This window comes from Oryctolagus cuniculus, chromosome 17, assembly GCF_051225735.1.
Source record: "Oryctolagus cuniculus isolate XC-2025 breed Fujian yellow rabbit chromosome 17, ASM5122573v1, whole genome shotgun sequence".
Taxonomy (NCBI): Eukaryota; Metazoa; Chordata; class Mammalia; order Lagomorpha; family Leporidae; genus Oryctolagus; species Oryctolagus cuniculus.
The window spans coordinates 35,110,674-35,135,590 of NC_142883.1; the positions used below are offsets into that span (position 1 = coordinate 35,110,674).

Sequence of the window (24,917 nt, forward strand, 5' to 3'; positions counted from 1 at the left end):
AGCTAAAAATATAAAACCAGGCTTTTAAGTTTACTCTCTTGGTAAAACCAGTAAGAAACAATGTCATTGATACAGTTAAGCATTGTTGCCAACAAGGACAAGTTCCTGGGTAAAGCACTATCTGTTAGGTAGATGGCAGAAGAGTTGATTGCCAGGCTTTGGGCTCAAATAGGGACGCATGGAGCATGTTATTTAAACAAAAAAATCTGGACAGGAATTCAAGTGTGATAAGCATGGTGGTCAGAAAACTCTGGTGTGTACACTGCAAACTAGTGTGCCAAGTCTGCACGGTCGGGGGAGAGGTTGCACCATCCAGAGCTCAGACTGGAGCTCCCAGGTCATTGTTTTTTCTTGAACCACATTCTTTTCTCCTGTTTTGTTTTGTTTTTTAATGTTGAATATTCTCACAAGCAAAATAATGAAAGGAAGCTAGAATTGTACTCCTGATAGCCAAAGCAACTTACTGTATGGTAGCTTCTTTATTTAGACTACGTGGTATTGAACGCTGAATCCTCGCCATCTGGTTCAGTGCCTGCACTGAATGGATCCTGGTTGAATGAGCGAATTGGCTGCTGAAGGTGAACTGTTGGTACACTCAGTTCCAAGTGACGGGTGAAATATAGGAGAAAGATGTCATGTACAGGGGCCGGGGAGCTCAAAGCTAGAAGTAGGAGGGAATCGTCAGGGAGCAGCAGGTTCTACGGTTTGGAGTAAAATGTCCTTGAGAAAGGCACGAGCAGGGGAGGTGGAGGAGTAAGAAGGACGGAAACCAAGCAGCCCTTTGCGTTTCCGCCCTGCCCCTGGCCCACAGCGGCACGCCCCGGCTCGCCAGGGTAATGTCTGTCTGCCAGTACGAGTAATCTAGGAAATACCATTTTCAAAGTTTTCTGGATCTGAATACCCAGGAGTTCATGACACGAATCTTTTCCTGGCTGACTGGCTGTTTTCTCCACATAACAGCTATTTCCAGTGCCACTTCATATCATAAAACTTTGACATCAGCTTTCCTACGTTAATTTTTAATGGGAAATAACAGCAAAATTTTGATATTGTCCAAATAGGCCAATAAAAAGAGAAATAAAAGCAACAATAATCTTCTACCCTGTTTTCCATATAAATGTTTAAAACAAGCTTTAAAATATTTAGGTATCCAAATATATCCAAAAATGGAGCTGTTGGTCATTTTTTTAAAAAGGATCAACTCACTCTGTCTTAATTGAATTTTCCTTTAAATATTCATCTGCCGTTGACTCTAAAAGCTGCCAGATTACAAATATGCTCCCCCCATTGGAAATTGATGAATTCCCCTCTGTAGTATCAGAGAGCTTCAACTTAGGACTTTCTTTAAGCTTAACTTCTAGCAAGGTCCCTTAGCATCAGCTTAACTGCTGGTGAGGCAATGCGGTTAGAGCCTCATTATTGCTGTTCATCTGGGAGATTGCTTCAATCTTTGGATCTCTTCAATGCTAAACAATTACTTTAACTTTGTTTTGCAAGAAGTATGATCTAATTTTTTTTTTTTTTAATATTTATTTATCTGAAAGGCAGAGTTACAGGAGAAGCAGAGAGAGAGAGGTCTTCCATCTGCTGGTTCACCTCCCAGATGGCCGCAATGGCTGGAGCTGTGCCAATCAGGAGCCAGGAGCTTCTTCCAAGTCTCCTGTGTGGGTGCAGGGGCCCAAGGACTTGTGCCATCCTTTACCGCTTTCCCAGGCCACAGCAGAGAGCGGGGTCGGAAGTGGAGTAGCTGGGACTTGAATTGGCACCCCTACTGGATGCTGACACTGCAGGTGGTGTTTTTACCCGCTACACCACAGCGCTGGCCTTGATCTAATTATTTTGGAGAATACTTGGGTTACCAAAATGCAGCAGTGGGGTGTGCCTTTGAGCAGCTGAGCAGACCACTTTTTGCATTCCTTATACATAAGATAGGATCCAGTTTTTTAAATCATAGCAACAGTTGATAAGAAAAACAACAAAAAGGTAATCATTTCCATATGGAAAGAAAAGGAAGAAACCAGTGAGGCTGAAAACTGTCATCTTTCCATATAAAACTAAAAGTCACTTCTAGTAGATTTGGCAGAAAGGGAAAATGTTCCTATTTGTTTCCCAGCGTACGTTTGTTAATGCATTGACTGCGATGTGTCTGATTGAAGTACACCATTTCCCTCCAGCTCAGCTGCCAGTTTCCAAGCCTGTTTCCTCCTGAGTGAAGCCCACATCTGCATATGTCAGTTTCATTAAGCCCGGGATTTCCTTGGTGAAAATTCTGTTACCGCAATTGAGTGAAAAATCTGGGCGAAAGCTCTTCCCATTTTACCGCAGAGCATGTGACTGGCTCCCACCCATCGGTAACTTTAAGGCGACAGCAGAACAAAATCGACCCTGAAGGCCCCAAAGAAAACCTGACCAATTTTCTCATACCCGGAACGTTTAAGAAAATCAAAAAAGTGTACATTTCCTTATTCAGTTTTGATCGGTGTTTACCAAAATCCTGATATTTGTTTTTAAAAAGCTGCAGAGTGGAAAATCTTACCCTGTTACAGAATATTCAAAAATAGACGTTCCCCCTGTAGCCTGTGACAACATCTCCCTCTTGTGGTCAAAGCATCCATTTCCAAGATTACATTCAAGTAGAACACTGCAAATTCTTAAAGATGTGATGTGAAAATGTATTTCCCATTAGTGAATCTTTTCTGGAGTAAAGAGAAAAGAATTAGGCCCCTGGGGACAAACAGCAGCGCTCCCTCCCTGGAGAGCTGCAGGATCCCCACATCCCCAGCTCTGCACAGGAGCACCATCTTACTTTCTTGCAAATAAAATAAATACCAAGTGGATGTCTTCATGGAACACAAGACACTCCCCATTTCAAACGTTCTCTCTTCAGTGGGCATAGCGAGCAGGATGGAGTCAGCATTCTACTCTGCCTTTTTTCATCCCCAAAAGCCTTCGGGTCCTTTCCCCTTGTCCCCGATCAGAGGTTACAGTAACTGGCAACAATCTGCTCTAGCAATGTGAAACTGTCCAAAAAGTCCTCCTCTTCAACTCCAAATTTTGTGTATTGGTGAATATAGGCTCTGGTTAAAAAAAGAAAAAGAAAATGCGAAATCAGCAATTTCAGTAACTTATAAATAGGCCTTTTCTACTTCATGACCATTTGAAGATCACAGAACCTCTTAAAAGTCTTCCACTTGCTTCTTGGTTTACTCCAAAGATGAATGAACTTGCAAAGGGCATGGCAAACGCTGTCCCGTGCGTGTCCACCAGAGCGATGGGGTAAAGACACACGCCCACTCATGCTATCTGCCCAGCACACCTTTTTTTTTTTTTTTTTTTTTTAAGATTTATTTATTTATTTGAAAGCCAGAGTTAGAGAGAGAAGAAGCAATCCTCCACCTTGCGGCGCCGGCACACCGGGTTCTAGTCCCGGTCGGGGCGCCGGATTCTGTCCCGGTTGCCCCTCTTCCAGGCCAGCCCTCTGCTGTGGCCAGGGAGTGCAGTGGAGGATGGCCCAGGTGCTTGGGCCCTGCACCCCATGGGAGACCAGGAAAAGCACCTGGCTCCTGGCTCCTGCCATCGGATCAGCGCGGTGCGCCGGCTGCAGCGGCGGCCATTGGAGGGTGAACCAACGGCAAAGGAAGACCTTTCTCTCTCTGTCTCTCTCTCTCTCACTGTCCACTCTGCCTGTCAAAAAAAAAAAAAAAAAAAAAAGAGAGAGAGAGAAGAAGCAGAGACAGAGAGAGAGAGAGGTAGGTCTTCCATCCACTGGTTCACTCCTCAAGTGGCCACAACGGCTGGAGCTGTACCGATCAGGATCCAGAAGCTTCTTCGGGGTCTCCCATGCAGGTGCAGGGGCCCAAGGACTTGGGCCATCCTCCACTGCTTTCCCAGGCCATAGCAGAGAGCTGGATCGGAAGTGGAGTAGTCGGGACTTGAACCAGCACCCCTATGGGATGCCAGCACTGCAGGCAGCGGCTTTACCCCTACGCCATAGTGGCAGCCCCAGCCCAGCACACTTTCAACTGCACAGGAAGGGACTGTATCCAATGCAGACACTACAAGCGCCCAGGAAGTGGATCCATGGCTAGAGACTGGAAACTCCCTCTGCTCCCCAGAACGCGGTGTGTTTCAGGCCGTCTTTAATCTGCACCAGGCCAGCGTGATCCCTCGGTCCCTCCCATCCACTGTAGTGTTCTGAGGCCAGAGAAATGGCATTCGGAGAAAGTACAGAGGGGCAGTGTGTGGCGCAGGGGGCCAGGCTGCCTCTTGGGATGCCCACATCCCATATGAGAGTGCCTGGTTTGAGTTGTGGCTCTGCTACTTCCTATCCAGCTTCCTGCTAATGCACACCCTGAGAGGCAGCAGATGATGGCCCAAGTGCTTGGGCCCCCGCCACCCATGTGGGAGACCCAGATGGAGTTCTGGGTTCCTGGCTTCAGCCGGCCTCAGACCTGGCTGTTGGGGGCCGGAGGAGTGACCCAGTGACTGGGAGATCTCTCTCCTGTTGTGCCTTTCGAGTAGATGAATATAAACAAGAAGAAAGACTTTGAGGGCAGACTTGAATTAAAGTGACACGTTCATGGCTACTGCCACCTACGGAGAGCAGGAGGAGAATGACACCAGGAAGGATTGCAGGCGCCGGCACGGAGGCCACAGCAGATGGCCGGCACGGGGCAACCACGGCGAAGCCAAGCGGGAGCCTCATTCAGTTCCTGGAGGACTTTGGCCTCGATATCAAGTAGTGGCTGTGAAACCTACTGAAATATTCCTAGTGACAGGTGGACCGAAGGCTTTGGAGGATGGAGTGGATCTGCACTTACCAAGGAAGATCAAGGCCTCTTCACTCGCCCGAGGAGCTCATTTTTGAAAACTATTTTATTGTTCCTGCCTTTAATGACATTTCTACTTTAACTTCATTTCCCTAGAGAACCACTCATTTGGTCAACATCAATACCACACTAACAACGCTGAACAAATTACTGGACGTCAGCCGGCCAGGTGTGCACGAGGTGTGTCGGCTGACTGCCTGCCTCACCGCCCGGCGCACTCTGTCTCGGCGAGGACCTGGCGTGTATAGGAGGATATGAAGCCTGAGCAGCTGTGTGGCCGCCTTCCCAGCCGGAGTGGCTCGCCCCACGTGCCAGCGCTGTATTAGCTGCCTAGCACTCGCATGGTTTCCAGACGGATTTTCTACTTACTTCGAAGCAAACATGTTCCATGCTCTGCCGACGATCGTATCGAGTGGCTTCACTAAGAACTGGCTGTTGCTGACCAACGCTGCAGACTTCTCGTATCTTCTGAAGGCTCGCTGGGTTCTCCACACGCTGAAGGCGTCCACAGGCTTTAACCAGGACGTGTAGAGAGCTGGCTCTTTAAAGCCCTCTAGGTAGAAAAAACATAAGCCATTTTTTATAGTGTGAGTATTCCCTGTAGAAACAAACTAGTAAACATACTTCCTCATCCATTTCATCAGAAATCTTTAATTTTTACATTCAAACTAGCTTTTGGATAAGCTGTTCATATTTATTACATTTAAAAAGTAGGAGTAATTCACACATTCAGAAAAGAATTAAGAAGAAAATTTAAAAGTTACCAGAACAGCTGAAATGCTCAACCAAGATGACTATGAACAGTCTGTTGATCCTCAGCCCTACTTTGTGTGTTTAAACTTTTTTTAAAGATTTATTTATTTGGGGGCTGGTGCTGTGGCGTAGTGGGAAAAGCTGCCACCTTCAGTGCCTGCATCCCATATGGGCGCCGGTTCAAGTCCTGGCTGCTCTACTTCCAATCCAGCTCCTGGGAAAGCAGTAGAAGACGGCCCAAGTCTTTGGGCCCCTGCACCTGCGTGGAGTCCCAGAAGAGACTCCTGGCTCCTGGCTTCGCATCGGCGCAGCTCTGAGTGTTGCGGCCATTTGAGGAATGAACCAGCAGGTCCAAGACTTCTCTCTTTGCCTCTGCCTTTCTATAACTCGGCCTTTCAAATAAATAAATAAATCTTTAAAAAAGAAAAGGATTTATTTATCTGAAAGGCAGAGCAACAGACAGATGAGAGACATCTTCCATCCACTGGTCCATTCGCCAGATGGCCACAACAGCCCAGGCTGGGCCAGGGTGAAGCCAGAAGCCAGGAGCTGCATCCTGGTCTCCGCATGGGTGGCAGGGACCCAAGCACTCGGGCTGTTATCCCCTGCTTCCAAGGAACATCAGCAAGGAGATGTATCAGAAGCAGGGCAGCCAAGGCGTGAACCAGGATGCCCACTCCAAAATTCTCTTATTTTAGCTGGGTGTTTGGCCTAGTGGTTAAGACATCAGCTAAGACACCTGCATCCCTATCAAAGAGCCTGGGTTCAATTCCCAGCTCCAGCTCAGCTCCTGAATCCAGTTTCCTGCTAATGCAGGCACGGGAAGGCAGCAGGAGATGGCTTGAATGGTTGAGTCCCTGCCACCGCGTGGAAGACCTGGGTTGAATTCCCAGCTTCAGCCTGGCCCAGTCCTGGCCACCATGGGAGTCTGGGAATGAACCAGCACATGGGAATTCTCTGTAACTGTTGCTGCCTCTCTCTGTCTCTGCCTCTAGAATTAAATTGAAAAAATTTTAATTCCCTCATTTTAAAATTCAAAATGGCAAATATAAAGAAAACATAACATGTGAGTGACTTGTAGTGATTTGCTTTTGTTAGTTCTTTGTCTAAGGGGTATTACGGAAACTAGATTGTTGGGTGTTCTTTATATTGCAGCAAAAACTAGCAAAGTTTGTGTGGCTGATGTCATCAGGATAAAATAAACCTGAAGACCTGCTCTAGAAAACAGACTGGACTACTGCTCTTTCAGAATGCTGCCACAGAGACCAGTGGTTGACCCGCAGTTCCTGTTCGCCCCTTCTTCCTTAGCAATAGAACCCCAAACTGTCCCTGTACTCATGGCCATGCATGCAGCTAGGGGTGGCACATGATCAGCCTCGCAGCCACAGGGAGTGAAAGGCAAGGTGATGAGCAAATCCGAAGGCGGTGGCAAGCCTTCTCCTGCTCGTTTCCAAGCAGCTGGCCAGCTGCAGTTCAAGCAGGTGTCTTGGACTGTACAGAGGCGATGACAAGTTAAAGAGAGTAAAACTAGCAGATATTTGGGCCAAACTTTACCTTGTCGAACCACTTCTTCTGTGGTGTCCAGTCACGTACTAGCTGATTAAAACGGTTATGGTCATTACCTTCCTTTCCCTCAGAGTAAATTCAGGGACTTCTTAAAACCACGTTTTCTAGAACGTGCATCGTAAGTCACACGTGACCTTCTGCTCACCCAGATCGGCGCTGTGTGCTTCTTTCCCACGAAGGATGACCAGGTTAGCAATGGAAGTGTTAAAATGCGGCTCCGCGCCCACAGACGCTCTGCCCAGGGGAGGCAGTCCTGACAAAGGAGGCCGTACTTGCCAATTAATACCTACCACAAAAAAAGGGAAGAAGGAGATTTTATAAATGGCTTGGAGTAAGAGGAGAAAAATGTCTTGTGTATTTTACATAAATTATTATTTGACATGGAAAATTGATTCTTCCTCTAATCATTTAATAATTCTTATTTAGCTAATCTAAAGTGAATCAAAATACTCAATTCTGAGAAAAGCTTGAAATATCCACCAGGGGGTCAGTGCTGTGGCATAGTGGGTAAAGCGGTCACCTGCAGCATCTGCATTCCATATGGGCACTAGTTCGAGTCCTGGCTGCTCTACTTCCAATCCAGCTCCTGGGAAAGCAGTAGAAGATGGCCCAAGTCCTTGGGCCCTTTCAGCCACATGGGAGACCCGGAAGAAGCTCCTGCTCCTGGCTTCAGATTGAGATCGGCCCAGCTCCCACCGTTGCAGCCATTTGGGGAATGAACCAGCAGATGGAAGACTTCTCACTCTCTCTCTCTATATCTTCCTCTGTCTCTCTGTAACTCTGCCTTTGAAATAAATAAATAAATCTTAAATATTCACCAGGCAATATCAAAGGTAGTATGTGTGCATACAATGGAATTCTACTCAGCCATAAAAAGGAACTAAGTCTTGATAAATGCAACAACGCTGATTAATCTAACAAGCATTATGCTAAGTGGAACAATCAAGGCTCAAAAGATTACACCCTGGGGTGGTGGTTGTGGGGTTCAGTGCCTAAGCTGCCACTCAGGATGCCCACATCCCAAATCAGAGTGCTTGGGATTGAGTCCAGCTGCCACATTGATCCAGCTTTCTGCTAATGTGCTTTGTGGGAGGCAGCAGACTGATCGCCAGTGGGTACAACAGAACTTTTCAGGGTGACAGAAATGCCCTATGCTGATTGTGGTGGTGCTTACACATAAGTTTGTCAAATTTTATACAACTGAAAAAGGACGGGGGCTGGCGCCATGGCTCACTTGGTTAATCCTCTGCCTGCGGCGCCAGCATCCCATATGGGCACCAGGTTCTAGTCCCGGTTGCTGCTCTTCCAGTCCAGCTCTCTGCTGTGGCCCAGGAGTGCAGTGGAGAATGGCCCAGTTGGTTGGGCGCCTGCACCCGCAGGGAGACCAGGAGGAAGCACCTGGCTCCTGGCTTCAGTTCGGCACAGCGCACCATCCGTAGCGGCCATTTGGGGAGTGAACCAACGGAAGGAAGACCTTTCTGCCTCTATCTCACTGTCTATAACTCTACCTGTCAAATTAAAAAAAAAAAAAAGGATGAACTTCAATCTTTTTGTAAAGATTTATTTATTTATTTATTTGAAAGGCAGAGATACAGAGAGGCAGAGGTGAAGAGAGAGAGGTCTTCTTTCATCCGCTGGTTCACTCCCCAGATGGCCACAACAGCCAGAGCTGGGCTGATCCAAAGCCAGGAGCAGGGAGTTTCCTCCAGGTCTCCCACACAGGTGCAGGAGCCCAAGTGCTTGGGCCATCTTCTACTGCTCTCACAGGCAGAGAGCTGGATTGGAAGTGGAGCAGCCAGGTCTTGAACTGGTGCCCATATGGGATGCCGGCACTGCAGGCAGCGGCTTTACCCGCTACACCACAGTGCCGACCCCTAATGTATACACTTTTATGAACACACAGACACACAAAAATATTAAGGGATGGGGGCCAACATTGTAGTGCAGTCAGCGACTGCAAAACCAGCATCCTATATGGGCACCAGTTTGAATCCTGGCTTTTCCACTTTCAATGCAGCTCCCTGCTAACGTGCCTTGGAAAGCAGCAGCAGATGACCCAAATGCTTGGGCTCCTGCACCCACATGGGAGACTCAGATGGAGCTCCTGGCTCCTGGCTTTGGCATAGACCAACCCTGGCTGTTGCAGCCATTTGGGGAGTGAGCCAGTAAATGGAACACATCTCTCTCTCTCTCTCTCCCTCTCTCTCTCTCTTGCTCTCTTTCTCTGTGTGTTTCTGTCTCTGTAATTCCACCTTTAAAATAAATAAAAACATATTTTAAAAAAAGCTTAGCAAAACACTTAAGAGTTGAAAAATTGCAAGATAAAAAGAAAACTAAGCAAATAAGAAAACAGGGAAATTACGGGATCTAAATGAATTATACAGGAAAGGAAAAGGAACCAGAGTACACGACACGGCTGAGCTGTGAACAGCACTTCCTTGGTCATGACACGGTGAAGCTGACGCTGCCTCAGCCAGTGATGGCACTGCTACATGGGAAGGGCGTGGAGACATCAGCGTGCCAGCAGGGCTCAGGGAAGCAGCACGGGAAAAAAGCTCCCCCGTCAGCTTTCATCATGGAAAGTGACGGGTACTACCTAAATAATTCAATACACAGAAGAGTTGTGAACAGCAGTTGTCTCTGGAGGATGAAGCAAGGAAAGGCTGGATACAGTTTTTACAGCCAGCCTTGCAGAATTACTTGACTCTTTAATCCATGTGCATATGTATACTGTAACGCATATATTACAGAATATTGCCTAGCTATTAAAAAGAATGAGGCATGCCCAAATGAGCTGAATGGAAAGGAGGGCCACAAAACACTCTATGTTGAAAAAGAAGTTATAGGCAGGCGCCGCGGCTCACTAGGCTAATCCTCCGCCTTGCAGCGCCAGCACACCGGGTTCTAGTCCCGGTCGGGGCACCGGATTCTGTCCCGGTTGCCCCTCTTCCAGGCCAGCTCTCTGCTGTGGCCAGGGAGTGCAATGGAGGATGGCCCAAGTGCTTGGGCCCTGCACCCCATGGGAGACCAGAATAAGCACATGGCTCCTGCCATCGGATCAGCGCAGTGCGCCGGTTGCAGCGCTGGCCGTGGCGGTCATTGGAGGGTGAAAGGAAGACCTTTCTCTCTGTCTCTCTCTCTCTCACTGTCCACTTTGCCTGTCAAAAAAAAAAAAAAAAAAAAAAAAAAAAAAGAAGTTGTAGAACCAAAACTATGCAGAATGTGGTATCAGTTTTGTTTTTTAAAACTGTTTATATGCAAGAACACCCTCAGACCACTCTCTTTAGTTTTCACATGAATTAATCCAAAGTAGCCCCAATAAATTGATTAGTAAAGTAGAATTTTAAAATGTTTTAAGTGAAACAATAATAAGCAAGTAAAATCATTATTTAGCTTGGATCAGAGGGCCTAGTCAAAAGCCATGGAAAAATTTCCCCAGACCTTACATTTTAACCCTGAAACTGCCAGCAGCACCCTGCTCAGCAGTCGGGAACTAATGACTTGTATGTGCCTGCCATTGCCCTTTTTATGAAAGGGATGCCTACCAGTTAGGACACGAGAGTATGGGGACAGAAGAGCGCCAACCCACACTGCTCCAGAGAACAACATTCTGCACTTGAGCTCACGGGCACAAGCTTTGGGGGTTGTGGTGGGAATGGGTGCGTTTTGCTCAGGAAGACCTGATTCATAAGGGGACAGAGGGCGGAGGATAGCGGGCAGCCTCCAACAGGAGCCCGGCTGATCCTGGCCTGCTGGTATGCGGGTCCCTCCTGGTATGCAGGTTCTTGGGTTGTCCACTCCCGCACTGGGTAGGGCTGACCTTGATAACCAAAGGCTGTTGCAGCAGTGACAGTGTGTGAGTGTCACTTCTGCCTCGCCACCTCTTGGATCACTGTTCCTCCCGTTGCTACAACCTCCCGTTGCTACAACACATGGAAACAGACATTGCTGGTGGTCTCGGACAAGAGGCTGGTCTTTAACCAGAGCAGTCTGATTACATAGGAACAGTTATAAAACTGGGTCCTCTACCTGGTTTGTGCCAGAAATATATAATTTGTATATATGTTCAAACTCTATAAATGTGAAAAACTATTGATACCCTAAAGTCCCACATGGGAAAATAACTAAGCAAACTGTGGCTTATTGACCTAAGAAAGCGCTGAGTCTCACACTGCCCGGATGCATGCTGAGTCCCTGGGATGTTAACAGGTACTGCTAGAAAAACAAGTACCGCAGCCAAAACACTCAGGAAGCACTACTTTAAAAGGTAAACTTTCAACTGATCTCCAGTTTCTGGCACTGTCATCTCAAATCCATATGCTATAACAAGTAAATGCAGAGAGAATTCACTGTTGCAGTACTGAAGCCTACATTATTTTACCTTGTGGTAGGAGGTATGCTGCTAAAATAGTACGCAGTGATTTAGTTACACATAGCAGTGTATTGGGACTTTCTCCCAAATCCCACTAAGCCAAAAGGGATTTTCTTTTTGTTGTTGTTTTTAAAGATTTATTTTTTATTTATTTGAAAGGCAGAGAAATAGAGGAAGAAAGAGAGAGCGCTTCCATACACTGGTTCATTCCCCAGATGGCTGCAGCAGCTAGGGCTGAGCCAGGCTGAAGCCCGGAGCGTCTTCCAGGTCTCCCACAAGGGGATAGGGGCCTGAGCACTTGGGCCATCTTCCACCTCTTTCCCAGGCACATTAGCAGGGAGGTGGATGAGCAGTAGAGCATCTGGGACTCGAACCAGAGTCCATGTGGGATGCTGGCACTGCAGGTGGAGGCTTAACCTGCTATACCACAATGCTGGCCCTAAAAGGCGATTTCTTAAAAAGGTATACACACACACACACACACACACACATCCTCTGCTGCCCTCTCAGGCACTTTAGCAGGGAGCTGGATCAGAAGTGGAGCAGCCAGGACTCAAACTGGTGCCCATACAGGATGTTGGTTATTTCAGGTGGCGGTGGCTTAACCAGCATGCCACAATGCTGGCCCCTCCCTGTACTCTTTCTTAGGAAGCTCCTGAAGTATATGGTCCATCAATATGAGGAAATAAACCAACAAAGAGGAAGATTGCAATCTAGCAGACAGAGGATATAATGCAAAATGGAGCAGAGAGCCAGTGCTGGCTTCTTACTAAGCCTGGAACAGAATGAGGGTATCCCAGAGGAACGTTCCCAACCAGATGATGAAGGTTAATAGGTTAAGGGCCAGTACTGTGACATAACCAGTTAAGCCTCCACCTGTGATGCCGGCATCCCATATGGGCAGCAGTTGGAGACCCAGCTGCTCCACTTTTTTTTTTTTTTTTTTTAAGATTTATTTTATGGGGCCAGTGCTGTGTGGTGCAGTGGGTTAAAGCCTGGCTTGGAGTGCTGGCATCCATATGGGTACTGGCTCGAGTCCCAGCTGTTCCACTTCTGATCCAGCTCTCTGCTATGGCCTGAGAAAGCCGTAGAATATGGCCCAAGTCTTTTGGGCCCCTGCACCCATACGGGAGACCCAGAAAAAGCTCTGGGCGCCTGGCCCAGACCCAGCCGTTGCAGCCATTTGGGGAGTGAACCAGCAGATGGAAGATCTCTCTCATCTCCTTCTCCTCCTCTCTCTCTAACTCTTTCAAATAAATTTTATTTTTTTTATTTTATTTTTTTGACAGGCAGAGTGGACAGTGAGAGAGACAGAGAGAAAGGTCTTCCTTTGCCATTGGTTCACCCTCCAGTGGCCGCCGCGGCCGGCACTGATCCGATGGCAGGAGCCAGGTGCTTATCCTGGTCTCCCATGCGGGTGTAGGGCCCAAGTACTTGAGCCATCCTCCACTGCACTCCCTGGCCACAGCAGAGAGCTGGCCTGGAAGAGGGGCAACCAGGACAGAATCCGGTGCCCCGACCGGGACTAGAACCCAGTGTGCCGGCGCCGCAAGGCGGAGGATTAGCCTAGTGAGCTGCGGCGCCAGCCTCTTTCAAATAAATTTTAAAAAAGTAATAGATTACCTGATGGATCCAAACATGTTGAGATTCATTCATTCTTATGGAAGTTTTGGAATAAATTAGTGACAGGTGCAGAGAGTATCAACCAAATAAATATAATTATTAAAAGTTATAGGAGGAATAAAATAACCTGTACATGAAATAAAATGTAATCTGTGTACATAGTACATGGCTTGGCTGGGAACAGTATTTACAAAGAGTAAGTAAATCTGATCCGAAAGCATGCGTGGTAACTATGGTGGGAGAATAGGGGGGAGATGACTGTGAGACAATGCATAATATCTTAAACTGCAAAATTAAACAAATAGCAGCACACACAGGATATTTAGAGATATGGAGCCAAATTCCAGAAGAAAGAGTTGAAAGCCGTGTCATCTGGGCATTGTAGGGCAGGGGGCTGCTGTTTCTGTTATTCATTTATAATGGACAACTATTTTAATTTTTTAGATTGAGATATAATTTATAGACAGGGCAATTGCTGTGATTTGAACAAGATTTGGCTCCTTGATTCATGCAGACATTTAAACTCCTAAGTCATAAGTTAATGGTATTGGGGCCAGTGCTGCGGGGCAGCAGGTTAAACCATAATGCCAGCATCCCATATTGAAGTACTAGTTCTACTCCAAGTTGTTCTGCTTCCATTCCAGCTTCCTACTATTGTGCCCGGGAGACAGCATTAGATGGCCCAAGTGGAAGATCAGGATGGAGTTCTAGCTCCTGGCTTTGGCCTGGCCCAGCCCTGGCTGTTGCAGCCATTTAGGGAGTAAATCAGCAGATGGAAGATCTTTGCTTCTCTCTTTCTCCCCATCATTCTGCCTTTCAAATAAATATTTAAGCAAAAGCTATCAAAAGGGTGGAGCATTGATCCAGTTATGGTATCTGAATGGGAGGCCTTTGGGAAGTGACTGGATTGGATTAGGTTGCTAGGGCAGAGCCTCTAGGAGCCAATCATAATAAGGAGAAACCAGACGGATACAACAAGCACTCTCTGTTTGTGTGTGTCTGCTTCCTGGCTCACCATGTGATCCCTCCTCTGTATTCACTCCACAACCCACCACCCTCAGCAGACACCAGACCAATGGGGCTGCCCCAGTTTGGACTGTGAACCTCCAAAACCATAACCTGTAATAAACTTCCTTCCTTCACAAATAGCTTCTCTCAAGTGTTCGTTATAGTGCCAGAAAGTCAACTAATACAGCAGTATGGGTTTAAGTATAAACTTACATGCGTTTTAACTCTTTGACTTTTAAAACTATCTTGAGGGGCCAGCACCGTGGCTCACTTGGTTAATCCTCCGCCTGCGGTGCTGGCATTCCATATGGGCTCTGGGTTCTAGTCCTGGTTGCTCCTCTTCCAGCCCAGCTCTCTGCTGTGGCCTGGGAAGGCAGTGGAGGATGGTCCAAGTGTTTGGGCCCCTGCACCTGCATGGGAGACCAGGAAGAAGCACCTGGCTCCTGGCTTCAGACTAGCGCAGCGCCGGCTGTAGCAGCCATTTGGGGAGTGAACCAATGGAAGGAAGACCTTTCTCTGTGTCTCTGTCTCTCTCTCTCACTGTCTATAACTCTACCTGTCAAATAAATTTAAAAAAATAAATAAAATAAAAAAAACTATCTTGATATATTACTTTGATTAAAAGAAAATAGACATTTGAAAAAACATACAGCACTCATCTGAAATACCTTTTAATTTTTTTTTTCTTTTAAAGAACTATTTACTAATTTGCAAGGCAGGGTTACAGAGACAGAGAGATCTTCCATTTGCTGGTTCACTCCCCAAATGACTGAAACAGCCAAGGCTGGGCCAGGCAGAAGCCAGGAGCCTGGAACTCCGTCTTGGTCACTCATGTGGGTGGCAGGGGCCCAAGCATTTGGGCCATCCTCCACTGCTTTTTCAAGTGCATTAACAGGAAGCTGGATCGGAAGTGGAGCAGCTGGAACTCCAGCTGGCTCTCACATAGGATGCCAGCATAGCAGACAGCAGCTTAACTCCCTGTGCCACAATGCCAGCCCCTGAAATACCTTTTGGTAATGAAACTATAAAGTAATTAAGAAGCCCTCCTGGTGGGTATTTGGTGCAGCAGTTAAAACATTGCTTGGAATACCCATATCCCATGTTGGAGTGCCTGGTTCAAGGCCTGGCTCCTCTGCTCCTGATCCACCTTCCTGCTAATTTGTACCCTGGGAGGCAGTAGATAATGGCCCACATACTGGATCCCTGCCACCAATGTGAGAGGCCTAGACTGAATTCTAGGATCCTAGCTTAAGCCCTGGCCAGGGTGGGTATTTGAGGAATGAGTCAGAAGATGGAAGATCTCTTTCTGTGTGATTCCAACTCTTAAATAAAATGAAAAAAAAAAAAAAAAAAAACCAAAAAAAAACAAAGCCCTCCCCATGTCCTCTTAAGTTTCTACAGGAGCCTCCCTGGCTTGAAAAGGAGCAATTATTTCAACTGGCCTAAGCTGGTTTATATTGAGAGCTCCAGGACAGACATTTTTCCCAGTTTGTGGGCTGCATATTCTTAAAATAACCTTTACCTTCTTCCATTTTCGCATTAGAAATGAGCATCTGTCTCAAATGCTTGAGGAGGCCGGCCCAAGTAAATGCGCTGTACGCCAATGAATTTTCTGGCATCTGAGGAATGTTGCGAATGCCTAGCATCTTGAATTCAGGATGGGGCACTAAATTCTCCATCAAGTCTCCTGTAAAGAAAAACAAAAAAGATCTGAGTGAGATCTTTTCATTCCACACTACTGCTGTTGATGTACGTCACAACTGTGATTTGATGATTTTCCAAGCCAAATGTGTTTTCTTCTCTAAGGCTAGAATTGTTTAAAATAAAATTGCAGAGGCAACATCTCTAACAGACCCATCTTCGCTTCAATTCAGCATGGGTAAGAAAACACATTGTGCACAGAGGAAACAGGAAAGTAGAAACTGAGTAACTGGAAATGTGAAATAGGTCGCTAACCCCCAGAGAAACAAAGCAAGTATGAGAACTGATATGCTTCGCTTCTCATTCTGTGTTCACCATATATTCCTTGAGGAATTTTCCTAGAGCTTTTATTTATTTTATCTGCTTAAATGTAATCAAAACCTGTTAATCTTTAAAAAAAAAAAATGGGGCCAGTGCTGTGGCGCAGCAGGCTAATGCCCTGACGTCGGCATCCCATATGGGTGCTTGTTCGAGACCCCGCTGCTCCACTTCCGATCCAGCTCTCTGCTATGGCCTGGGAAAGCAGTGGAAGATGGCCCAACTACTTGAGTCCCTGCACCTGCGTGGGAGACCTGGCGGAAGCTCCTGGCTTCGGATTGGCGCTGCTCCGGCCGTTGCGGCCAATTGGGGAGTGAACCATTTGATGGAAGACCTCTCTTTCTCTCCCTCTCTGCCTCTCCTCTCTCTGTGTAACTCTGACTCTCAAGTAATAAAAAAATAAATCTTTAAAAAAAATAAAGATTAGCAACTCTAATGACAAGTATGTGATTCTCTTTAGAACTTTTATTTGTAATGAAATAGAATTAAGGAGAAAGGCTAATTTGCTTACATTCACAGCTGTTTTATATATTTACAGAAAACACCTATAGGAGAGAAAAAACTGTCTTACCATAAACTTTATAACATTGACTGTAAACTCATATCCCCTGTCCTGAAGAAAAGAACAAATTTTGACACAAACATCTACAAAATGCTGAACAAATGGGCTTATATAGTGGATTCTCCTCTACTTGTTTTTTTTTTTTTGTTATTTATTTTTTGTTTGTTTGTTTTTAAAATATTTATTTGAAAGGTAGAGTGACAGAGGGAGAGGGAGACAGAGAGACCTCCCACCCACTGGTTCACTCCTCAAATGCCCACTACAGCTGGAGCAGAGCCAGGCTGAAGCCAGGTGCCTGGAACTCCATTCAGGTCTCCCACATGGTGGCAGGGACCCAAGGAACAGGCAATCATCCACTGCCTTCAAATAAGTTAGGGGAGCTGTATTGGAAGGAGTGGCTGCAACTTGAAAGGGCACCCTGATATCAGATGCAGGCATCCCAACCAGTGGCTTAACCAGTTGTTTACTTTTCTGGAAAATACTTAAGAGTTGAATTCTATTGTATAGCACGAGTAAATATACAACAGTCAGCAATTAACCCCTGAGCACTAAGGCATGAATTCTTAATTATTACAACCTGTTCTCTAGTTGTTGTTGTTTTTTAAGATTTATTCATTGGGGCCAGCACTGTGGCGCAGCACCGCCTGCAGTGCCAGCATCTCATATGCTGGTTCTCATATCTCATAGCCGGTTCGAGTCCCGGCTGCTTCTCTTCTGATCCAGCTCTCTGCTATGGCCTGGGAAGGCAGTAGAAGATGGCCCAAGTACTCGGGTCCCTGCACCCTGTGGGAGAACTAGAGCAAGCTCCTGGCTCCTAGCTTCAGATTGGCCCCGTTCCTGCCATTGCAGCCATTTGGGGAGTGAACCAACAGATAGAACTCTCTCTCTCTCTCTCTTTTGTCTCTCTGTAACTCTGCCTTTCTTTCTTTCTTTTAAAGATGCATTTTATTTTATTTGAAAGTCAGAGTTACACAGAGAGAGAAGGAGAGGCATAGGCCGGCACTGCGGCTCACTAGGCTAATCCTCCGCCTTGCGGCGCCGGCACACCAGGTTCTAGTCCTGGTGGGGGCACTGGATTCTGTCCCGGTTGCTCCTCTTCCAGGCCAACTCTCTGCTGTGGCCAGGGAGTGCAGTGGAGGATGGCCCAAGTGCTTGGGCCCTGCACCCCATGGGAGACCAGGAGAAGCACCTGGCTCCTGCCATCGGATCAGCGCGGTGCGCCAGCCGCAGCGGCCACTGGAGGGTGAACCAACGGCAAAGGAAGACCTTTCTCTCTGTCTCTCTCTCACTGTCCACTCTGCCTGTCAAAATAAATAAATAAATAAAAAAGAGAAGGAGAGGCATAGACAGAGAGAGAGAGAGGTAGCTTACCTGCTACACCACAGCACTGGCCCCATAACTCTGCCTTTCAAATAAGTAAATAAATCTTAAAAAAAACAACAACAAAACAAAACAAAACAAAACACAAAAACCTTAAGAGGGGAAATACCTAGTGGATTTCTTCTGTAGTGAGATGAGCCTTCTGCAGAGTAAGTGGGCTGAAACACACTTCCCAGCTGATGAGCAAGGACTTGGTTGATATCGCTAAAGGAGATCTGCTTGATATTCATGAGTTTTGCACAGATCTTATGGACAGCATCGTTCTCATGAACAAGGAGGGCATCTGAAGATCGGTACAGGTGAGAAAGAGTCAAAATGGAGTTGTAGTTCTGCACAATCACCTGGAGAAAGAAAAGGTGAGAAATAAGAAAGGCAGGAGAGAACAGTGGTGAGAAAGGATTGTTCTAGAGGCTTTCATTCTAAGTTCAAATCCTGGCTCAGTGGCTTTCTAGCTGGGTCACCTTGGGTTAGTTATTTAATAGCTCTAGGCCTCACTCCCTCATTTGTAAAATGGTCATAAGGATTTTTTTAAAGATAATTTTTTTTAAAGATTTATTTTATTTATTTGACAGGGAGAGTTACAGAGAGAGACAGAGACAGAGAGAGAGGTCTTCCATCTGCTGGTTTACTCTCTGGATGGCCTCAACATCTGGAGCTAAGCTGATCTGAAGCCAGGAGCCAGGAGATTCTTCCAGGTCTCCCACATGGGTGCAGGGGCCCAAGGACTTGGGCCATCTTCTATTGCTATCCCAGGCCACAGCAGAAAGCTGGATCAGAAGAGGAGCAGCTGGGACTAGAACTGGCGCCCATATGGGATGCCGATGCTTCAGGCCAGGGCATTAACCCACTGCGCCACAGCACTGGCCCTGGTCATAAGGATTTTTAAAAAGATTTACTTATTTATTTGAAAGGAAGAGTTATAGACAGAGAGAAAAAGGAAAGGAGAGCTAGATCTTTTTTTTTTTTTTAATATTTTATTTATCTTATTTGAGAGGTAGAGTTATAGACAGTGAGAGGGAGAGACAGAGAGAGAGGTCTTCCTTCCGTTGGTTCACTCCCCAGATGGCCACAATGGCTGAAACCAGGAGCCAGGCGCTTCTTCCTGGTCTCCCATGTGGGTGCGGGGGCCCAAGGACTTGGGCTATTTTCTACTGCTATCCCAGGCCATACCAGAGAGCTGGAATGGAAGAGGAGCAGCAGGGACTAGAACCAGTGTCCATATGGGATGCCGGTGCCACAGGCAGACGATAGGTCTTTTTTTTTTTTTTTTGACAGGCAGAGTGGACAGTGAGAGAGAGACACAGAGAGAAAGGTCTTCCTTTGCCGTTGGTTCACCCTCCAATGGCCGCCGCAGCCGGCGCGCTGCGGCCTGTGCACCGTGCTGATCCGATGACAGGAGCCAGGTACTTATCCTGGTCTCCCAAGCACTTGAGCCATCCTCCACTGCACTCCCTGGCCACAGCAGAGAGCTGGCCTGGAAGAGGGACAACCGGGACAGAATCCGGCGCCCCGACTGGGACTAGAACCCAGTGTGCCGGTGCCGCTAGGTGGAGGATTAGCCTAGTGAGCTGCGGTGCTGGCCAAATAAATAAATCTTTAAAACAAAATAAAGAAGTCTCCTAACAGCACATTTCTCAGAACACATCGCTGTCACTAAGTGATGTGACTGTCCAATATCACATAGTCACTCCTGATGTTGTAACAAAGTTTCCAAAGAAAGGATGGGATCAGTCTCAACCACATTTTTACACTGCAATGAAAACAAAACATGAAAACTTTCAATTAACATTTTCATACCTCACCAGTTCCATAAGGCCATATAATCTGATTCATTCTCAAAGAGTTTGAGAATTCATCTTGTAAATTCTGTGTAATGAAGGCTCCAAGCCCTGATCCTGTGCCCCCAGCCATACTCATTATGATGAAGAAACCACTCAAAGAGTCACATTTCTCCACTTCCTTCTGGATTAGGTTCATTATTGATTCCTGATGCCTGGGTCCGTGAACAGAGTAACTGTGCAATGGCAAAAGAAACAAATGACACATTTCAATTTAACCAGAGAGGTGTTAGGCCAATAAAATGACTTGGACAGAGGCTCTTTCAAAGCTATGGAAGTGGAACCGGCATTGTAGCAGAGCAGGTAAAGCTGCTGCTTGCGACGCCAGCATCCCATATGGGTGCCAGTTCATATCCTGGCTGCTCTATTTCTGATCCAGTTCCTTGCTAATGTGCTTGGGAAAAATCAGCAGAAGATGGCCCAAGTGTTTGAGCCCCTGCAACCCACATGGAATACCTGGAAGAAGCTCCTGGCTTCAGCCTGGCCCAGCCCTGGTGGTTGAGGCTATCTGGAGACTGGATTTCCCAGTAGATGGAAGATCTCTCACTCTGTCTCTCTTTCTCTCTCTTTCTGTAACTCTTTCAAATAAATAAATAAATCTTAAAAAAAAAAAGATATGGTGGGGCTAGCATAGTGGGTAAAGCCGCCATCTGTAGCACTGTCATCCCATATCGGTACCAATTCAAGTTCTGGCTGCTCCACTTCCAATCCAGCTCCCTGCTAATATGCCTGGGAAAGCTGCAGAGGTTGGCCCAAGTCCTTAGGCCCCTGCCCCACGTGGGAGACCCGGAAGAAGCTCCTGGCTCCTGGCTCCTGGCTTCGGCCTGGCCCAGCCTGGGTTGTTGCAGTGATTTGGGGAGTGAACCAGTAGATGGAAGATTCTCTCTGTCTCTCCTTCTGTCTCTGTAACCCTGCCTTTCAAATCAATAAACAAACCTTAGGGGAAAAAAAGTTTACATAAAAAAAAAAAAAAGCTATGGAAGTGAACTATGATGAAAGGTACCCTGATTGGCAAAATTTAAAATATACAAATTAAAAATATTTAAAAGGCAAATAGGACTACTAGGAGAGTGAATTTAGCTGGAGCTTTCAATTGCCAGGTGTTTCTACAATTTTTTTGGGACAACATAATATTCAGTGTTCACAGGAGTAGTCCTAGATCAGTGTTTCTCAAACATTGCTGCACATCAGAGCCACCTGGGGAGCTCTGAAAAAAAATCCCATCTGCTGGGCTTCCCCCTAAACCAACTGATTCAGAATCTGGAAGTGAGCCCTAGGCATCAAAGTTTTCCAAAAGAACCCTAGGAAATTATAACGTGCAAGAAATATAAGAATTACTTCCTTGTAGCACTCCCTATAATTGGACTACCTGCCAGATAAGGATTTTACAATGGTAATAAGCTAATTTACTCATTCAGGAATTTAAGTTAATTCGCAGCAGCAGGTCAGTAAGATGGAAGAACCTACTGCAAGGGTTCCTTGGTTTCATCATTTCCTGTACCTGAAGTACAGACAGAGACAGAATAAGAGTTTCTTCTGGGTGAAGTCAAATTCTAAATTTAAAAGAGCAATTGCAAGGTTATGCACTCAGTCTATCAGCTGCGCAACTACACTGTTAGTTGACTATGCAGCTACATTGAAACTGAAATTATGAGGAATTATTCTTACCCATATGCCCAGTTGTTTCCAGAACCTTGTTTTTGACAGAAGCATGAATGCTGACCATACTTCCATCTTCCAGACTGGGCAGCCTTTGACAGTGTTTGATTAATAACTTTAGGTTCCATGTCAACGAGTACAGCCCGGGCAATTGGAACTAGAAAGGGAAACAAAATCAAAGAAAAAACAATATTTCCTACATCTTATTTGAGTAACTCAGGTCAGAAGCAAATAGGTCCAGAAAAAAACATCCAGGGGGTTGGAAATTGCTTAGAAAGCTGGGGGCAGCAGGAATATATACGCATACTCATAGAGCCCAGCACCCTGCTAGGCAGGTGAATCACTAAGGGCCAATATGATGACTTGGATCAGGTCTACAGACATCTGTTGAGTGCTTACAATGTGTCCTGTGCGATGAAGACAACATCTCCAGCCCTACATAACATATGCTATGATCCACACCAAAGGAGCAGCATACTCAGACAAAATGCTGTGTGTATAACGTGTGGCTCTAAATTGTTGGAACAGAGGATGAAAAAGAAATGATGGACGGGATGCAAAGCAGGCCGGACTCAGATCGTGGAAATTCTTGTAGACAATGAATTCAAGCTAAAAGGCTTGAATCTGATCTATTAGGCAATAAGCCACCGAAAATGTCCAAGTACAGGAAGAATAGTCAGATGTCTTTTTTAACACAGTGTAGAGGACAGATGTGACAGATCTAAGATTCCAGGCAGAAACAAACCAGAAAGTGTCTTGAAACAGTCCAGGCAAGAGAGGACAAGAGCAGAATGAAGACAGGGGAGAAGAGTTGCAGGAGACATATAGGAGGTACAATACGCAGATTGTTTTTTTCCTGGATTTTTTTTCAAGGTTTATTTTACTTATTTGAAAGGCAGAGTTACAGAGTGAAAGGGAGAGACAGAGAGAGCTCTTCCATCTGCTAGATCACTCCCTAAATGGTCACAATGAGTAGGGCAGGGATAGGCTGAAGCCAGGCGCCTGGAACTCCATCCAGGTCTCCCACGTGGGTGGCAGGGGCCCAAGCAGTTGAACCATCTTCTGCTGTTTTCCCAGGCACATTAGCAGGGAGCCTGATAGGAAGTGGAGCAGCTGGAACTGGAACTGTTGCTCATGTGGGAAGCAGGCATCTCAGGAGGCAGCCTAACCTGCCGTTCCACAACGCCAGCCCTAGTAAACAGCTTCTGGTGTATGATAGTATATGAGCAGTAAAGAACACAAGTTTAAAGGAAGGATAACAAATGCTTTGGTATGGAAATTCTGGGTTTGAGGCTCACACAGGAGAGGAAGGGGAGACATCCATTAATCAGTCTGCAGTTTAGGAGAGAGCTGGGTTAAGTCAATGGTGTAAAAGAAAAGACAGCAGATTAGGAGACTCCAATGTCTCCAAGAGCACTACACAAGAGAGGGCAAAGGAGAGCCCACAATGCAACCACTGGGGGAAAAAGTTAGGAAGTTAAAGAGAAGGAGTTTCAAGGAGAGGGTTTCATAATTAATGCTATCAAATCCAGCAGAGAAGGCAAGTGAGTTACAGGAAACAGCAGTTATGTCTGGGAATTAGGAACACACTGGGAACTCTTCTTAGACTATTCAGTGGTGTTATGGGTCAGATGCAGAATTGCAGTTGGTCCAGCAGGATTCTCCTTTGAGAACCTTGGATGAGAAGTTAAAGAGATAAGACAGAAGAAGAAATCTGTAGTTGAGAGATAAGTTTTGTTTGTGTGGCTTTAGATTGGTGAAATCTGTTGAGGAGGAAAATGCCACTGGATAGGCAAAGGTGGCTACCATAGAAACAAGTGCCGAGCGCAAAGTCATCTCCCAGAGCAATGAGAAGAGAGGGGGTTCTGATACCTGCGTAGGGCCTGGTTATGTCAGGAGCAAAGGAGAGGACAGTGGACCACACATACCTCCATTCTCCTCCTCACTGAAGAACCTTTCTTTGCAAGATGCTTGATACGCCTCATTCTCTTTCTTAGAGCAAAAACCCTGGGAACAGTGCGAATCACTGAACAGAGCATCAAACACTTCAAAACCAATCTGATTGCCACACTGGCCGAGTTGCACTGTCACTATTGACATGCTGAGCTGCAAACGAAGTCTGTTCCCTCAAAAGAATGAGCAACCTGTAATAGAAAAGATACAGGCTTTGAAAACCACCAAATTACTAATAGGAAAAAAATACAGTGCCGTATGTGCTAATTATACATCAATAAAAATAATTCCAAAATGCCATATATCATAGGTATATGGCACTGAAAACGAAAAATAATTATGCTGCCTAAGGGGCCAGTCATTCAAGGAAGTCTTACTCTTACCACTGCAGATAATTTGGAGGTTTGTAATATGTTTTTTCTTAATCCACTCACACCCAGATCAATAGTTCCCAAAATCCGATTTGGACTTAAAACTATTTTCCTAAGCATGAATTTAAAACAGAAACCAAAATGAATGCTTGTTGAAGGAATTAGCAGGACACACTCCGCACCACAGAAGCATCAGGAGGTAACCCAACAGTTAACGTGCATTTCCTCTCTTCTAAATAGCAAGCCACCTCTCTCCACCTTTCTGGCCTGTTAGCTCAGCCGGACTTACAGGGAAGATTACAAGAAAGAGGGATCTTGGAGAACGAAGCGCAGATGACGGATTAGAACAGGTCTTCGTGGTGCTTAACAAAGAAAAGAGATGATTTTTGATAAAGCCCGCACCCACGTCGGGTCTAGGCAGCACCGGGTCACAGTGATAGTGAGCCAGACTCCAAACTTAGAATTTCAAACCCGCAGAGTAGGCACTGCCCTAGTTTTACAGATAAGACGACTGAGGCTTCGAGAGCTCGTGAGCTCGTGAGACTTTCCCAAGGCCACTGATCTGATAACCAGCAAAGCCAACGCGCTTTTTCCTCGCGGGTCCCAGGAACTCCTACTCACTGACAGCCCCGGGACCGCCGTTTCGGCGCCGTTCAAACTTCAGAGGCCCCGCCTCTTCGCTATGCGCATGCTCACTTTCAGCAAGGAAAAAAAAGCCACTAAGAACGAATGCGCATGTTCCACAAACGAAGAGTTTTGTGTATTTTTTCCCCTATTCATAGAAGGTAATTACGCATGTTCAATTTCAATTTATCAACTTCTGATAAGGTACGCATGCTCACTGTCCATCAAATGCTCTAGCCCACAGTGCGCAGGCGCCAGTCTCCAGCCACGGCTTCAACTGGTGTTTTGCGCAGGTCTCTGCCAGTACCGGGACCCTACCGATAGTTCTACGCATGTTCCCTGCCCAGTTTGACTTCACGG

The 24,917-nt window shown here is 46.2% G+C and overlaps 1 protein-coding gene across 4 annotated transcripts; it reads right to left on the reverse strand.

Annotated features, from left to right (window-relative positions):
• Positions 1–1,510: 1,510 nt before the first annotated feature.
• TUBD1 (tubulin delta 1) lies at positions 1,511–24,797 on the reverse strand. 4 transcript variants are annotated; one of them, XM_002719254.6, is made up of 9 exons: positions 24,223–24,797; positions 23,538–23,753; positions 21,619–21,766; positions 19,910–20,126; positions 18,222–18,453; positions 15,674–15,838; positions 7,294–7,434; positions 5,199–5,382; positions 1,511–3,077 (listed from the first exon to the last, which is right to left on the reverse strand). In XM_002719254.6, exons 2-9 carry the CDS (start codon positions 23,707–23,709, stop codon positions 2,975–2,977), a joined length of 1,362 nt encoding a protein of 453 aa, XP_002719300.3. In that variant the 5' UTR covers positions 23,710–23,753; positions 24,223–24,797; the 3' UTR covers positions 1,511–2,974. The 4 variants fall into 4 exon arrangements, with proteins under 4 accessions (XP_002719300.3, XP_051680697.3, XP_051680698.3 ...); XM_051824737.3 differs by having other exon boundaries at positions 24,555–24,789; XM_051824738.3 differs by lacking the exon at positions 7,294–7,434 and having other exon boundaries at positions 24,223–24,770.
• Between the last annotated feature and the right edge of the window lie 120 nt (positions 24,798–24,917).

What these genes read in the sequence shown, in the direction of transcription:
- TUBD1 (XM_002719254.6), bottom strand. Translation starts at nt 23,709, where the DNA reads ATGTCAATAGTGACAGTGCAACTCGGCCAGTGTGGCAATCAGATTGGT. An exon ending in TAATGCGAAAATGGAAGAAG is followed by an intron (nt 7,435 to 15,673) that starts GTAAAGGTTATT and finishes TTTTTGTGGTAG; the next exon opens with GTATTAATTGGCAAGTACGG. An exon ending in AGCACACAGCGCCGATCTGG is followed by an intron (nt 5,383 to 7,293) that starts GTGAGCAGAAGG and finishes TTTTCTACCTAG; the next exon opens with AGGGCTTTAAAGAGCCAGCT.